This window comes from Rattus norvegicus, chromosome X, assembly GCF_021556685.1.
Source record: "Rattus norvegicus strain SHRSP/BbbUtx chromosome X, alternate assembly SHRSP_T2T, whole genome shotgun sequence".
Lineage (NCBI taxonomy): Eukaryota > Metazoa > Chordata > Mammalia > Rodentia > Muridae > Rattus > Rattus norvegicus.
This window is the reverse complement of record NC_141554.1, coordinates 73,783,140-73,801,451: the sequence shown is the minus strand read 5'-3', so window position 1 is coordinate 73,801,451 and position 18,312 is coordinate 73,783,140. Positions and strand designations below refer to the sequence as shown.

The 18,312-nt window shown below is 39.5% G+C and overlaps 1 protein-coding gene across 2 annotated transcripts in view; it reads right to left on the bottom strand.

The window, feature by feature from the left end:
* The window catches only part of Kif4a (kinesin family member 4A), a 102,443-nt gene that overhangs the window by 30,208 nt on the left and 53,923 nt on the right, over window positions 1-18,312 (bottom strand). For both annotated transcript variants that reach the window (NM_001400930.1, XM_087600908.1), the window contains exons 14-18: window positions 13,489-13,545; window positions 11,929-12,114; window positions 11,280-11,383; window positions 10,037-10,181; window positions 8,388-8,498 (exon numbers count right to left, since the gene is read on the bottom strand). In NM_001400930.1, the coding sequence (NP_001387859.1) occupies window positions 8,388-8,498; window positions 10,037-10,181; window positions 11,280-11,383; window positions 11,929-12,114; window positions 13,489-13,545 (603 nt within the window). The remainder of the gene's footprint in view (window positions 1-8,387; window positions 8,499-10,036; window positions 10,182-11,279; window positions 11,384-11,928; window positions 12,115-13,488; window positions 13,546-18,312) is intronic.

The window sequence follows — 18,312 nt, the reverse complement described above, 5'->3', positions numbered from 1 at the left end:
AGCCATTTCAAAGATTTATCATATCTTTGCTAGCGTACACACAAGAAGTCTTATGAGATGGCCAACACGGTTGAACTTAAGGGTGTGGAACTGTAGGTAATCCTATTTTAACAGGATGTGTGTTAGTATGAAGCCAAGGGAATTAGACAGCTAGGAAACTAAACTAGTTGAGTAATACAAGCAACCCACCACTCTCACCACCATGAAGCTTCCTGAAAGAGATGTTAGTGCTTCTAGTTGTCCTTACATTTTACTTGGAATTACTTCCCATTGCTGTCCTGAAAACTCTTCCCTATTTAACCCAGTGTCCTTTCTATTTATTGTCCAAACTTTTGACAACTTTTAGTGTCATTAGCACTTCCGATACACCTAACTGCAGTGTCCTCAGCTTTTTTCAATCCTGAAAATTTCATTACTACTTCATTCTGTGTGAGATAAAGAGATTCTCTTTATTTGTATTTATTTATAACAAAAATGAAGGTTCTTGTCAACACAGCAAACCCACTATTGTAAATTAATTCAGTACTTTACAGATAAGCTTTCTTCTTTTGTTTAGCTCTTTTATTGAGATAATTAATGCATGATACCACTTAATCACCTAATGTATGATTCATGGCTTTTGGCATATTCATAGAGTTGATGTAAAAACCAACATCACAATCCAAGTGTTGCCACATTTTCATTACCATAGAAAGAAATCTCCTGTCCTTTACCTATCACACACAACCCTGTCACTGTACCTATTATTTTCTGCCTATAAATATGCCACTTCTGGGAATCCCCTATAATATATTAAAACATCATTATTTATTAATGCCTTCTTTCACTTAGCACAATGTTTTCAAAGTTCATCCATGTGGCAGCATATTGCCACTAAATTTCATTTCATGATCATAATATTGTACTGTATGCATATCTTTATTTATCCATTTACTCACTGATATACTCAAGTTTGCCCCCACAGTTTTGGCTAATATCACTTATGCTCTATGAACATACACATACAAGTTTTACACGGGCCCGCCTTCTCCGTAGACAGAACTAAGGGTGGAACCCCTGCCTCCTACAGTGCCTTTAGATTATTTGTCCTAACTGCCAACTGTTTGTCACAGCAGCTGTACCATTTTGCCATCCTACCAGCAAAGGAATGACACTTCTAATTCTGGATTCTTGCCAAGCCTTATCTTTTCTTTTCACAATAATTATCTTCGTGGGTGTGAAATGGTATGTCACGATGGTTTCCATTTACATTTTCCTGGTGGCAAGTGACACGGAGTATCTTCTGTGACTCTACTGATTTGTTTATCTTACAACTGGGTTATGTTTATTGAGAGGTAAGTTTTGTTAATATATTGTGGTTACAAGACTGTTGTCATTTTTTATGCTTATGAATACTTTTTACCATTTTGTATACTATGTTCAAGCTGCTATTATTTATAATTCAAAAGCTTTTATGTTTGTCTAATATAATTTTTCCTTGACTGTGCTTTAAGTATCCAATTAAAAATAAAAAACTTTTACCTACTCAAAACTCACAGAAACTAACACTTATGCTTTCATCTAAGAGATTTGTAGTTTTAGTTCAAATATTTAAATTTTATTACTTATTTATTTTGTATATGTGTGTGCATGCATAGTATGGAGGTCATAGGAGAACTTGTGGGAGTCAGTTCTCTCCTACTATGTGGTTCCCAGTGAACAAACTCAGGCTTGGTGGCAAGTATCTCTCACTGTTGACGAGCTGTCTCAATGGGTCACAAAGAGATTTTTATATGGTTTGGTTTAATTTCATAAATGGTATAAGGCACGTCCCAACTTTAGTACATGATTATCTGGTTGACTTGGCATTGTCTGATGGAATGGTTATTTTTTGTGTATATTGCTTATATGCAAATGAATTTCTGTGAGGATGTGTGAGCATACATTTGTGTGCACATGTAGGTAAAGGTGAGCCTTACGTGTTGTTTTTCAGGAGCAATCTATCTTGCTTTTGAGACACGATGTCACTGGGACCTATGGCTTAGAGAACAGCTCAGACTGGTTGAGTATTGAGTACCTCCCCTTTTAAAAGACTATTACTTCTTCATTGAATTATCTTGGCACCATTGCTGAAAATCAATTGGGTCACCAGGTCTGGTGTCACATGTCTGTAATCCCACAACTACCCAGGGGTTGGGATAAGGCAAGTTACAGGCCCGTCTGTACAACTCAGTGATATCAGAGTTGGAAAAAAAAAGAAAAGAAGACATATATTAAAAACAAACCATGGACTAGGAAGAGGGAGTCTGGGAGGAATTAGGTAAAGAAATGTGGGTAGGGGTAAATAAGATCTAAACACACTGCAGTCATGTATGAAATGTCCAAAGAATAAACCATAAAAATAAGAAACTAATAAAAAAGAAATAAAATCACAGGGGAGGATATAGTTCAACAGTAGAACTTAACACAGGCAAGGCTCCAAATCCAATCCCTTATGCTGGCCCTCCAATAACACAACTGGTTAGAAAGCCCATGATTTTTGGAGTTTCAGTGCTAATCCACTGATAGGCATCTATGTTCATGTAGTAGCGGTCATATTTGTGGCAGCCTTTTCTTTTTGATTGCTCTTACATTCATTTCCGTCTGAATATTAGGATTTCAGGTGGTGAATTTCTGTAAAGCGGTCAGATGGGTTTTGTTTTTTTCTAGCACTTCCGACTAACCTTGGGGCCTCACATATGCTAGGCAAACATTTTTAACACTGAAATTTTGATTACAATTGTGTCGAATCTGCAAATAGATCTGAGGGATAGTCTATATTTAGAATATCAGATCTTTCTGCCCATAAATATGAACTATCTTTTTTTTGGATTTTTAATTCAATGTTTTATAGTCTTCAGAGTGAAAATTAGAAAGTTCTTTTGCTAATTATTCCTAAATATTCATATTGATGCTATTCTAATACAATATTTCTGTGGTAAATGACTGTTTGTTTGTTTATTTAATGTGCTGTGTGAAATTAAGTTTATCTTGTTTCTGATGGAAGAGATGTTTTTTGGTTTTCATCATTAAGTATAACCTAACAGTGGTAGGTTTTACATACACAACAGCTTTGTCAGATTTAGGAAATCATCTTTGAAGTTTGTTTTTATCATCAAACGATGTTGGATTTTGTCAGTTTTCTTTGCTGTGATGTGTGTGAAGATTTTGAGTATGTGTGTGTTGAGGATTAAAGTCGGTGTGTGTCACCTAAAAGCTCTAGAACAAAAAGAAGCAAATACACCCAGGAGGAGTAGAAGGCAGGAAATAATCAAACTCAGAGCTGAAATCAACCAAGTAGAAACAAAAAGGACCATAGAAAGAATCAACAGAACCAAAAGTTGGTTCTTTGAGAAAATCAACAAGATAGATAAACCCTTAGCCAGACTAACGAGAGGACACAGAGAGTGTGTCCAAATTAACAAAATCAGAAATGAAAAGGGAGACATAACTACAGATTCGGAGGAAATTCAAAAAATCATCAGATCTTACTATAAAAACCTATATTCAACAAAATTTGAAAATCTTCAGGAAATGGACAATTTCCTAGACAGATACCAGGTATCGAAGTTAAATCAGGAACAGATAAACCAGTTAAACAACCCCATAACTCCTAAGGAAATAGAAGCAGTCATTAAAGGTCTCCCAACCAAAAAGAGCCCAGGTCCAGACGGGTTTAGTGCAGAATTCTATCAAACCTTCATAGAAGACCTCATACCAATATTATCCAAACTATTCCACAAAATTGAAACAGATGGAGCCCTACCGAATTCCTTCTACGAAGCCACAATTACTCTTATACCTAAACCACACAAAGACACAACAGAAAGAGAACTTCAGACCAATTTCCCTTATGAATATCGACGCAAAAATACTCAATAAAATTCTGGCAAATCGAATCCAAGAGCACATCAAAACAATCATCCATCATGATCAAGTCCCAGGCATGCAGGGATGGTTTAATATACGGAAAACGTGATCCATTATATAAACAAACTGAAAGAACAAAACCATATGATCATTTCATTAGATGCTGAGAAAGCATTTGACAAAATTCAACACCCCTTCATGATAAAAGTCCTGGAAAGAATAGGAATTCAAGGCCCATACCTAAACATAGTAAAAGCCATATACAGCAAACCAGTTGCTAACATTAAACTAAATGGAGAGAAACTTGAAGCAATCCCACTAAAATCAGGGACTAGACAAGGCTGCCCACTCTCTCCCTACTTATTCAATATAGTTCTTGAAGTTCTAGCCAGAGCAATCAGACAACAAAAGGAGATCAAGGGGATACAGATCGGAAAAGAAGAAGTCAAAATATCACTATTTGCAGATTGTATGATAGTATATTTAAGTGATCCCAAAAGTTCCACCAGAGAACTACTAAAGCTGATAAACAACTTCAGCAAAGTGGCTGGGTATAAAATTAACTCAAATAAATCAGTAGCCTTCCTCTACACAAAAGAGAAACAAGCCGAGAAAGAAATTAGGGAAACGACACCCTTCATAATAGACCCAAATAATATAAAGTACCTCGGTGTGACTTTAACCAAGCAAGTAAAAGATCTGTACAATAAGAACTTCAAGACTCTGAAGAAAGAAATTGAAGAAGACCTCAGAAGATGGAAAGATCTCCCATGCTCATGGATTGGCAGGCTTAATATAGTAAAAATGGCCATTTTACCAAAAGCGATCTACAGATTCAATGCAATCCCCATCAAAATACCAATCCAATTCTTCAAAGAGTTAGACAGAACAATTTGCAAATTCATCTGGAATAACAAAAAACCCAGGATAGCCAAAACTATCCTCAACAATAAAAGGACTTCAGGGGGAATCACTATCCCTGAACTCAAGCAGTATTACAGAGCAATAGTGATAAAAACTGCATGGTATTGGTACAGAGACAGACAGATAGACCAATGGAACAGAATTGAAGACCCAGAAATGAACCCACACACCTATGGTCACTTGATTTTTGACAAAGGAGCCAAAACCATCCAATGGAAAAAAGATAGCATTTTCAGCAAATGGTGCTGGTTCAACTGGAGGTCAACATGTAGAAGAATGCAGATCGATCCATGCTTATCACCCTGTACAAAGCTTAAGTCCAAGTGGATCAAGGACCTCCACATCAAACCAGATACACTCAAACTAATAGAAGAAAAACTAGGGAAGCATCTGGAACACATGGGCACTGGAAAAAAATTCCTGAACAAAACACCAATGGCTTATGCTCTAAGATCAAGAATCGACAAATGGGATCTCATAAAACTGCAAAGCTTCTTCTGTAAGGCAAAGGACACTGTGGTTAGGACAAAACGGCAACCAACAGATTGGGAAAAGATCTTTACCAATCCTACAACAGATAGAGGCCTTATATCCAAAATATACAAAGAATTCAAGAAGTTAGACCGCAGGGAGACAAATAACCCTATTAAAAAATGGGGTTCAGAGCTAAACAAAGAATTCACAGCTGAGGAATGCCGAATGGCTGAGAAACACCTAAAGAAATGTTCAACATCTTTAATCATAAGGGAAATGCAAATCAAAACAACCCTGAGATTGGTGAAAACCTGACACCAGTGAGAATGGCTAAGATCAAAAACTCAGGTGACAGCAGATGCTGGCGAGGATGCGGAGAAAGAGGAACACTCCTCCATTGTTGGTGGGATTGCAGACTGGTAAAACCATTCTGGAAATCAGTCTGGAGGTTCCTCAGAAAATTGGACATTGAACTGCCTGAGGATCCAGCTATACCTCTCTTGGGCATATACCCAAAAGATGCCCCAACATATAAAAGAGACACGTGCTCCACTATGTTCATAGCAGCCTTATTTATAATAGTCAGAAGCTGGAAAGAAGCCAGATGCCCTTCAACAGAGGAATGGATACAGAAAATGTGGTACATCTACACAATGGAATATTACTCAGCTATCAAAAACAATGACTTTATGAAATTCGTAGGCAAATGGTTGGAACTGGAAAATATCATCCTGAGTGAGGTAACCCAATCACAGAAAAACACACATGGTATGCACTCATTGATAAGTGGCTATTAGCACAAATGCTTAAATTACCCTAGATTCCTAGATCACATGAAACTCAAGACGGATGATCGAAATGTGAATGCTTCACTCCTTCTTTAAAAGGGGAACAAGAGGGGGCTGGGAATTTAGCTCAGTGGTAGAGCGCTTACCTAGAAAGCGCAAGGCCCTGGGTTCGGTCCCCAGCTCCGAAAAAAAGAACCAAAAAAAAGGGGGGGGGGACAAGAATACCCTTGGCAGGGAATCGAATCGAGAGGCAAAGATTAAAACAGACACAGAAGGAACACCCATTCAGAGCCTGCCCCACATGTGGCCCATGCATATACAGCCACCCAATTAGACAAGATGGATGAAGCAAAGAAGTGCAGACCAACAGGAGCCGGATGTAGATCTCTCCTGAGAGACATAGCCAGAATACAGCAAATACAGAGGCGAATGCCAGCAGCAAACCACTGAACTGAGAATAGGACCCCCGTTGAAGGAATCAGAGAAAGAACTGGAAGAGCTTGAAGGGGCTCGAGACCCCATATGTACAACAATGCCAAGCAACCAGAGCTTCCAGGGACTAAGCCACTACCTAAAGACTATACATGGACTGACCCTGGACTCTGACCTCATAGGTAGCAATGAATATCCTAGTAAGAGCACCAGTGGAAGGGGAAGCCCTGGGTCCTGCTAAGACTGAACCCCCAGTGAACTAGACTATGGGGGGAGGGCGGCAATGGGGGGAGGGTTGGGAGGGGAACACTCATATAGAAGGGGAGGGGGAGGGATTAGGAGGATGTTTGCCCGGAAACCGGGAAGGGGAATAACATTCAAAATGTAAATAAGAAATACTCAAGTTAATAAAAAAAAAAAGTGTGTGTGTGTGTGTGTGTGTCTGTGCACACACGTGCACGTGTGAGTAAATGTTGAGGACAGAAGCCAGGGCCTCATGTACACTGAATTTTATGGAAACTCTCTGTTTAGACGAGCAGAATGGCTCAGAGGGTGGTGGCACCTGCTGCCAAGCTCAAATACCTGGGATTGATTCCTAGGACTTGGCTCGCATGTAGAGACTACAGCGACTTGTTCTCTGATCTTCACATACACAAGATAAATGTTAAAAAAAAAGTAGTGGCCAGACCACTTTACATCCCACTAGTTATGTTTGAGGGTCCTGATTTTAACATATTACCACCAAGTTTGCTATTTTCTGAATTCCAGTGGCTATGGGGTGATACTGCACAGTGGTTTCTATGTGTACCACACGTGTTCCACTAAACGGCTCAGCTGTCTTGAGAAGTGGTATATATACCACACTCTTTCTTCTCATATTTTGCCCAAGTACCATACAAAATAGTTTTGTTTGGTTTTGAACTGCTCATTGTTAAGCCTAAACTATAAAATAAAGAAACACACAAACAACCCCCCCCCCCAAAACCCAAACAACAACAAAACCCACACATTGACACTTAGAAAATCCTTCTGAAAAATGCTATACTAAAAATTTTGCTGGCTCAGCTAGATGGCTCAGTAGGAAAAGGTGCTTGCCACCAAACCTGAATTTAAATCCGACCTCTCACGCTGTTGGTGTCCTCCTCCCTCTGTGTGTGCTCCCTGGTGACACCGGGTTTTATAGACCTTTCCCCCTGACAAATCTCTCGTGTATTTAGTAAGTGGCTGAATTGCTTATAAGATCTGTCTGCCATTAGCATACTATCACTGGACATAGGCAAAAGTGTCCCCACCTAGAAATGGTCCCACAGCAACACTGAACGTGACTGACGTGCTTCAGCGTACTATCTTCTGGTCCTGGTTTTCTTTACTGCCTTCATTTTCTGAAGTGAATATTTTTCTTGTGTGTTGTTCTTTTTAAAGTAATTTTATCTTATTTATTACCGTGTGGAGGTTTGCAGCATGCACACGTGGCGGCCAGAGGAAAATCTTTATATAGAGACAGTTCTATACGTCCACCTTCACGTGTCAAGTGTCAGGCCTGGCAGCAAATGCCTCTACTTTCAGAGCTATCACACTAACCTTTTTGTATCGTTCTTAAATTATTTCTTCCATATATTGAAGAAACCCATGCTTGCACTGCACCTTCTTCCTATATAGACAAGACATTATTCAAGGACAGAGCTCATCTATTACTCACAAAAATGTCCGCAGTACCTAGTCAACAGCCCCTGGTACACGGGAGGGAGACAGTCAATAGCAAGCTGTGCAATTCCAGACTGTCACAGGTCGGAGATACTGGATATCTGCTGAGAAGCCTTAGCACTCCCAGCTTGGAGAACGCTCACTCCCTGGGCCTCTGAGGAGCTGTCAGTAACTTACCCGTTCTTTTAGCTGGATTACTTCTTTGTCTTTTTGTTGCTTCCACTGCCTAAACTTCTCAGCATCCTCTTTCATTTGACGCATTAACTGGACTCGCTGGTTTTTCATCATCTGTCATAACAAAACAAAACTAAGCCAAACCAAACAAAGGCAGTGTATTAATAATGTGCATTTTATTCTGGGCTGATGTACAGATGAATAGAGTCACCATAGAGAGAGAAAAGTCAGAGCTAAGCTGAGGTCACCAACAAATGCTCATTAGACTTGCTGTCTCTTGCTAAACTTAAACAGGGTTTCCAAGTATAGTCTATACACAGACTCAAAAGGAAGAGAACGCTTCCAAAAGGCTAAAGCTTGCCCCACATTTATTTAGTTACGCTGAATCTCAAGAAGTATTTTCTTTCTTTTTAAATATTTGTTTTTATTTGGGGTGTGTGTGTGTGTGTGTGCGCGTGTGTGTATGGTGTTAGTGAGTCTGTGTGTATGATGTTAGTGAGTGTGTGTGTGTATGATGTTAGTGAGTGAGTGTGTGTATGTTAGTGAGTGAGTGTGTGTGTGTATGTTAGTGAGTGTGTGTGTGTGTATGATGTTAGTGAGTGAGTGTGTGTGTGTGTGTGTGTGTGTGTGTGTGTGTGTGTGTGTGTGATGTTAGTTCGGTGCTCAGTCCCCTGGAGCTGGAGTGATAGGTTGTGAGCCACTTGGTGTGGGTGTTGGGAACAGAATTTGGATTCCTTGCGGCATTTCTCCAGACCCTTAAAAGAAATAAGGAAGAATTTTTTGAGACAGTGTTTCACAAGGCAACTCTCACTGGCCTTCAGTTCCCAACAGGGCTGCCTTGTCTGGCCTAAAGGGGAGTGGATATGCCTAATCAGGCAGAGACTTGATGTGGTAGGGTAGGGGGTACAAGGGGATAAGAGGACATACTCTCAGAGGAGAAGAGGGAGGATAGGGATAGGGACTCTGTGAGAGGGGACAGGGAGGAGGGGTGGACTCTGTGGAGTAGGGAATAGGGAGCAGGGCAGAATTTGGGATGAAAATAAATAAATAGATAGATGGTAGGTAGATAGGTAGGTAGATAGATAGATATGTAGAACAGGTTGACCTTGAATTCACAAAAAATCCACCTGCCTCTCTATCCTGAATACTGGGATTAAAGGTGGCTCCAAGGAATTATTTTCTAAGACCATGGACAAATTCAACTATCGGCTACTAATATTCTAATGATTTCAGTGCCAATAAGCTTATTCATTTTGCTGATGTTCCAAGCTGAATACTCAATAACTGAAAATATCCTCTAAATGCCTAAGATCTTACTACTACTTTACAAAATTGTGCCACGTGATCATGGAAGATGATCAGAACACGGCTGCTAAATATTGACAGATTTTAATCTTTTTGTTTAACATTAAAATTTCTGTATGCAAAATAAAAAAAAAAAGAAATGGAAGGTCCAAGCAAAGCTTTATAATTTAGATTCTACGCAGTGACTAGCACAATGTCCTAGAATAGCACACTTGTGGCTAATTTTACACCTGAAATGATTGCCCTGCTTCCCACCTTCTTGCCTGTAATCACTTCAGCGTGATTTGAAATGGAACACCTATGCTTGCAGCTCCAAGGTGGTAAGAACAAGGATGAGGGTTTATTACCCGTATCTCCTGGTTCAGCTTGGAGACAGTAAGCTCAGTGGTTTCCTTCAGCTTCAGAAGTTTGGACTGTTCATGAAGTTTCTTTTTCAACTCAGCTATTTGACCCTCCAGCTCCTGAAGACGTTTGCGACGGCGTTCGCTCAACCTAGACGCGAGTGTGATAGCAAAGAAATGGCTTACTGTAAAATATGTAACAGAGGACTCCCAGGTTTATAACCTTGATATACAGTCACCTTTAAAATGATTATAATGTACCCAATCACAACTATCTCACTAATGAAGCTTCATACCAGAGCAAAGCAACATATTTTTGAGTATATATAATGAGTTGCTTCAAATATACTTTTCCCACGACTCAGTGCCAAAAGGAAGGCACTTTGCATTAGTTGTAAGGAATAATTCTGTGATGTAAGTTGAAGACAGAAAGTAAACATTTAACATCACTCTAAAGAACATAACGTTTAGATTCAATGGAAAACAAAAATAATCCTAAGAGAAGTTAGACACCTTCTAAGGTAGAAGTCTAAAGGAGGGGGCCTTTGATTGTCTTTGTCATATTCAAGGGATATATCCCTAATCTATGGATGTTACATTGATTTTCAATTATTAGCTTGGGCATTAATATTCACAAGCAGGGGCATAGAAATTGTCTAGGAGGTCTAGACATTACTTTCCAAATGCCAGCTTTCATTTAACTTTATATAAATCCTTCCGTGATCACAGCCCCTATCTGTGAACTCTAAATTCCATTTACTCTTAACATAATTCTTAATTACTGCTAAAAGTGATTTGGGCATTAGTTGTTTGCTATATTATATTTCTTATAAAATATAAAAAAATATTTTATTGTCATCCTGAGATGCTATCTTACTGGAGCTGGAGGGATGGCTTAGGAGTTAAGAGTACACACGTTGCTCTTGAAGATGACCTGAATTCAATTTCCAGCATCCACATTGGGTGGTTCACAACCAGTTGGATTTCCATTGTCAAAGGATCCTGGACCATTTTCTGGCCTCCATGGGTACCTGCACTCATGTGCACATATTGCTCACCACCATAATTAAACATAATTTTTAAAAAAGTAAAGTTTCAATTATTTAATTTTTCTTGTATCTAGGTTCTTTTCCCTACCTACTACGTTAACATTGCTTAGGGGCAATGAATGGGTCTTCTATTTCTCTAGTCTCTCAAGATCACCTTCATATGCAGGGGCTTAGTGAACGTTTATTGACTTTATTCTTACTTGGCTTGGTTGACATCCTTCTTTGCTGTTTGAAGTTCAAGAACCAATTCTTCTTTTTCCTTCTGTAGACTGAGGACTTCCAATTCTAGATTTTTAATATTATCCTAGAAACATTACAGGTCAGAGAAAAAGAAAAATTATATAGAACAAGAAGATAATTGCTTCAACAGCAGGTGGGGGGCTATAATGAGATTTCAAAATTTGCTGGAGTTGTTTTCTAAGCATTAGGCCAAGGCACTCCAGTATAACCAATGGAAGTCAATATCTTTGCTTCATAGTTATCCTGCATATTTAAGCTGGTTGGTAATAAAAAGTACATGCATATACATTTACATTTGATTATGATTCTCCTCCTATAAGAAATAATCCAGGTAACCCATGGAAAAGATAGGACATGTTGATTGCTTCAGCCCTGCCAACAAGCTTAGCATTGTGAGAGTAAATGCTACCTGGGGACAGAAAAATTCCGAGTTGCCAGACGGAAAAAACTCAAGATCACCGTGTACTTCTTAATAGTAATTATAGAAACAGACGACAATGGCAAACACTTATCTTTTCATTACCAAAAATGGTGTGCCTGTCTGCTTTCCACCAGTTAATGATGGTACACATGACCAACTGCTGAACTGGAAAACAGAAAACACTTTACCTGGTACTGGAACTGAATGGGCTGTAGCTGGTTGTCATTCTGGGTCATCTTCTTAGCTAGGGCTTCTTTCAATGCAAGTTCTTTATTCAACTCAATCAGCTCCTTGGACATCTGAGCTTGACGGAGAGCATGTTGAGTGCTGAAAACATCAGAAGACCTGCTGGTATCTGGACTGCTTTGCTCTTGCTGAAAAGATAGACAATGTTTTTGTGATGGCTACTCTCGGTTGTCAATTTGACTACATCTGGAATTAACTAAAACTCACTGGGCACACCTGTGAAGGACTTTTTTGGCTTACTTGGATCATTTGAAGTGGGAAGACCCACCTCTAAAATGGGCCCTGCCTTCTGCTGGCAGCCTATATAAAGGACATGGAAGACGGACATTACTCTCTGCCTGCTTGCTCTTGTCCTCACTAGCAAATCTATTCCTTCACTGGCACTAGAGCCTCCTTCTTCAGGAGGCCAGCATCTACTGAAGACCAGCTGAGACAGCCAGCCTCGTGGACTAAACAACTACTGGATTCTTAACATACATATGCAGCTGTTACTGGATTAGCTGGACCACAGTCTATAAATCATTCTAATAAATCTGTGCACCCCCTATACAAATTTGCAAGAGAAGCAAGAGTTCCTTAGGTACTCCGCTCCCCAAAGCCATTTCTCCAGCAGCAATACCCGTGTTCTTTCACCTTTGTGGCTTCTTCCAGGCCATTGGATGAGACAGTTGAAATTACTCACGGAGCTTATTCCCTTGCTCTTCTAATACTCTCTAATATGCACACATTTTCTTGCTCTTTGCTATACTAATCTGACAAACAATCCTTACTTTCATTTCATTTCATCTCATGAGGCCCCTAAAGAGGAGAGGACACTGGAAATGTCACTTTGGAAATGGAAAAGAACCATTTATTCTGACACAGCTGACTTTTATTACCTAATTTATCTCTTATTTTACTTCATTCAGAATAAGAAAACGACTCATATGCACTTGTTTCAGGGGTAGGAGGCTGCCTCAAGCAAACCGCTGACTAAACTTTCATTTTGTACCTTACTGTGTAACCTTCAGTCAAGGTCAACAGCAGATGCACCTTAGCTATCTGTGTGATCTTAGAACACTTAAAACATTTTCCTCCTTTCCTTTTAGCTCACAGTCACCCCATCCATAGCAAAGAATATTCAGAAAACATTCTCCTGCAATACTTTTCTGACTTTGTCATAATTACCTAATTTGTTCCTTTCCTTGTTTTAACTTATTGGGTAATTGATGCAGAACTAGCACCTAATGGAAAATAAGTCAGTCAGACTGAAAAATAAGACATGATGCCCCGAGACGTCTCACTGCTCATTACGAGTCAGATAATTAGAAACAGAGCTCATCCTTGTTTGAAGTATTATGAAACTGAGATGTATTCTAAAGATTTCAGGATTTCTAGAGGAGTCTATGCATAATGGTAATAATCACAGATCCTCTGCAGAGTCGAATGATTGATCAATTACAGGAAGCTTTAGAAGCGGCAGAGAGAGCCCCAGGTTTCACACAAAGGGGTCAATTACTTACAGTGTCTACTTCCCCTGCAGTATCGATGGTTGCAGTCATGCAAGCAACCGCTTCATCCTGTAGCAAAAGAAAGTTTTGACTTAGGAAAAAAAATACCAAAGTGAAATTTACAAAATATTTTTATTCTTGTTATTTGATTTTAAAAGTTGACATTTTAGAAGTATACACAGAAGTCATTTATGGTACTGGACTGCTTTTGTAGACACAGATACCCAATAGCTATGTTTCCATTTCCTACCACTCAGGAGTCTTTCTTTTTTCCAAAGGGTGATTATGTGGTCTCTGAGGAAAAAAGTAAGGTCTCGTGGTAAGAAGTCAAAGATCACTGAGCCACAGTGAAACATGTAACCATTCTAACAGGTAAAATTGAATCCATTTTTATAGATGGCTGCACTTTAGTTTTATGCTTCTATCACTCAGTCTCTCCACTGATGTACAAGCCCAGGCACTCCTTTGTAGACATACCATCAAAAACCAAACATAAAGGAATGGCAGTGCATTAGGAAAGTGGGTGGAATGAATCGGTAGTATTGACTTTCATTTTATAGCCAGTCAAGAGGGGAAGCTCTCATTCCATAAGGAAATCAATGTCCTAATGAGTACTCCAGGGACAAACATGTATTCATCAAGTCCCACAAATGTCCTATGACCTCTGCTCCTCACATATGAAGGTGCTGTAGGTAGTTAGTAGGAGATAAAGAATATAACTCCAGAAGATTAAGTTCCCTCCTAGAGAATGGCTAATCCTTTTGGGCACTGGAACAAACACCTAGAAAGGTAACCAAAAACTACTTATTAAGAGAAATCTGTTTCCAGGTGATCCTCTAAGCAGGTTGTTCTCATCATTGAAGCTTACGAGTTACTTGGCACTGTAACATATACATCCCTGCTTCTGCACCAGTGATTCTGAAACCTTAGAAATAAAGTTTTGTTCTTGGGAAGTCATGTGGTAAAGGAGTTCAGAGGTGAAAGAACTGTTGGTTTCGGAGCAATGAAGGAATTTAGAGTTAAAACATGCAGTGCCTGTATCAGTCGTGTGAAAGAACACATAGTTGTTGCAGTCTTGGTATCTTAAGGTCAGAAGATGGCCCTTTAGTGAGAGCCATTTGTAAAGCATTTCCCTTGCACTGCTCAGAAATCTCTAGCCAGTGAGGATCAAAGAGGACTCAAAGGAAGCTCCAGTGTTCCCACATTCTCATCCTTATGTACAGCATTGGCAAGCCTCCACCTGTAGGGCACACTAAGGCCTTTAAAAATGGAGCACCGATCTAGGATTGCTTAATGGTTGTCCTTTCTTCTCTCCCATGTTCAAATTTCAGTATTTTCATCTATCATAGATTATAAGGGATTATCACACTGTCTTATTTGATTCCCCACCCCCCTTTTGAAACAGCCACTTGCAATGTAGCTCAGGCAGACATGGGACTCATATAGCTACTCTCAAACTCATTGTCCTCCTTCCTCCATGTCCCAAGATCTAGGATTACAGCAGTCAACAACATATCCAGCCGGAAGACTTTGCCTGGCACTTTAAAGAGGGTCAAGATCAAACTATATGGCTTTTGGCCCAGTGATATTTTACAATGCCAACATTTCAGCTCCTGGCTATGGTGATGTGTTTTGTATAATCATAGAATGATTCTGGTTTCACAAGTCCAAGTGTATAAATATGTAGCAATGGGATTTATTTCAGTCTAATAGGCTTGTTCTCTTCCTCTTTGCCCAGTGTAAGGCTGCAGCTTACAACCTCTTTTAAGTAAAAGGTGCTATTAACTCAAAGGTCATGGGATCAAAAGCAGGGTACTTTGTTTACACTAAACAGCAGAGCCTTCCCAAATGAAGTATGTGCTTGGAAAGGGCTTACAAAATACTTTTTATTAACTCTGGTTTGGAGGAGGGGATATATCAGACAAAAATAGCACTTGATTCTGCAGGAACTGAAATGACTGCCTGAATTTCCTCACAGGTTACTGCAGCAAAAAAAGTTTGTTTGAATTGTATTTTAAGGGTACAGCTTGGTACCTAAAGCCCCAGGAAGAAAGTCCAGGAACAATGGTGACTTTCATAACTGAAAATGGGGTGTTCACCTGTCACTTAAAGTAAAAATAGTTTTAATTCAAAATGAAGGGCACATGTACTTATATTTGAAACACTTTGCTTTTACTGTTGTGAGTCTTAATAAAAGCCATGGGGATACATTGTATATTTTAAAAAGTAAGTAACTGGGAGGGGCTTCAGACAAAAGAAAAGGAAAACTCATTCAAGAGTCCAGCAGGAGCCTTGGGTAAAAGGGTTTACTCTGCTTAACTATGATGGTGGATGGAAGCCAAGAACTTTATCGGCTTGTGACAATCTTCAACACTCTCCAACTGTGTGTGCCAAATGCATTTTAGTGGCAGACAGCAATTCCACAGCGTTCCTCTGAGCCAGTCACCACTAACAGATCTGCCTACAGGCACAGCAGGCAGAAGCTTTATTGCCAGATCTTCAGTGAGGATGGTTTATTGTATTAAGTTCATTCCTTCAGCTTTCATGATCTCAGAGCTCAGAAATGAGAAGAATAAAATCTTCTAAAGTCACCGTGGCCACAAACACTGCTCCTCTGAGTCCTTATTTTCAGTGGTTGTCAATTTTGGCTCTAGTAGGCTCTACTAGGCTCTAGTATATGATGTTTTAGATAGATTTAAGCAAAATTAGAGGTGGTAGTAATTTTCTTTGTGCTAGCCATTCTCCAACAAGTATATAAAATCTTACCATTTTCTAAACTTCAATTGTTCTTTGTTTTTGGAAAACATCTTTTGCCTCAAGAAATGTTTATTTGCAAATGTAACAAAAGGGTAAGATAGATGCTGAAAGGGTTCCAGTGTACCTTTTCTTCAGTTCTGCCTTTTCCAAACATTTATCACCATTTATGCCAGTGATTGTACACCATGAAGTTTGAGTGAACTAATTTTAAAAATTTATTTATTTTATGTGTTTGCCTGTACATGCATGCCTGGTGCCAGCAGAAGCCAGCAAAAGTCATCAGATTCCCTAAATTGGGAACCAACCAGATCCTTTGCAAGAGCAATGGGTACTTTTAACTGCTGGCCCACTTGTCTAGCTCCTGAACAAAAAAAATTTGAGACAAAGTCTCACTATGTAGCCTGGGGTGGCTTGGAACTTGATATGTAGACCAGGCTGGCCTCAAACTCATGACATTTAACTGCCTCTGCCTTACAAGTACTGGGATTAACTCAGTAAATTTTTTTATTTTGAAATTATTGTAAAATTATACCATTTCTCTATCTCATTTCCTTCCTCCAAACCCTCCTATACAACCCCCCTTTTTCTCTTAAAGTCATGGTGTCTTTTTTTCACTGATTATTGTTACATGCACACATGTATATTTATACACATATAGACTCCTATATATAACCTGCTCAGTCTGCATCTTACTTGTCTATATGTTTTTAAGACTGACCATTTGGTACTGGACAACCAATAGGTATGCTCTTCCCTGGGGAAGACTATTTCTCCCACTCTCAGCATCCCTTTGGATACCCTGGGCTTCTCTTAACTCTCTTCAAGGAAACTTCTCTTTGTGACAGAGACCATTATAGAAAACCACAACCCATCGAACTGCGGAGTTGTGGAGGCCAGTGTCAGTAGATCCAGCTATAAAACACTCCTGCACGGAAGGCTCAGGGAGTAGCATGGAACAGGTGCGGAAAGCTCCGTAGGAGACAGGATCAGGAGGTTTGCTGGGAGACTGTACTTGCTAGGAACTGCAGAAGCCACACCCACGAAGCCTTGATGAAGCTTTGAAAACAGGTAGACAACTTCCAGAAAGGGATTACATCAATATGTTCCCAAAGAAGGAATGTAAAAGGTGGAACAACCAGAAGTTTCACAGCAATTAACAACAAAATGCTACCTGAGCCAAAACACAAGGAACACACACACACACACACACACACACACACGCAGAGAGAGAGAGAGAGAGAGAGAGAAGGACATAGAGACATAGAGAGAGAGAGAGAGAGACACAGAGAGAGAACACACAGAGAGAGAGACAGAGACAGAGAGAGGGGGGAGAGAGAGAGACAGAGGGGAGAGAGAGAGACAGAGACAGAGACAAAGGGGGGAGAGAGAGAGACAGAGAAAGACAGAGAGAAGACACACAGACACACAGAGACACCTACACACCTCCTTTTTTCACCTTATAAAGCTTCAATTTTACCTTGACTTGGGGAGTTATGTGGTATTGAAGGCCTCCCATAAGTTGAAATAATACCTTTGATCTCAATGTAAATCACTTACAATTCTTTGTGACAGCAACACATTTAGCAAGGTGACAAAAGTAATAAGAGGCAGAGCTGCCTCCGAACTGGAGTATGTCTGGCTCTATTACCGTGCCCCAGTTTGATCATAAATTTCCTATAGCATTCCTCATTCTAATTTTAGTATATGTGCTGCCCAAGCGAGCACGCATTCCTCATTCTAAAACACAGTCTAAGTTTTTTGGAGTTTACTTATATATTTTAGAACTGACCATCATAACATAATAATATTGTATTCTTCTCATTTAATTCTTTAAATCTCTTGGATAATTTTGCCGTAACATATTGAAACATATTGAAAAAAAAAAAAAAAAACCAAAAACCCAAACTGGCAAGATCAGAGGTAGGAAACCCACAGTTGTAGGAGAATATAATAAACCTACCCAAGAGGTAGGACTTCTCATCAGGTACTCACAAATACATTTATGTTACAGCATACTACATTGGAAACTGGAAATGGAAAGAAAACCCTAAACACAGCCTCTTAAACCTGGACCTCTGG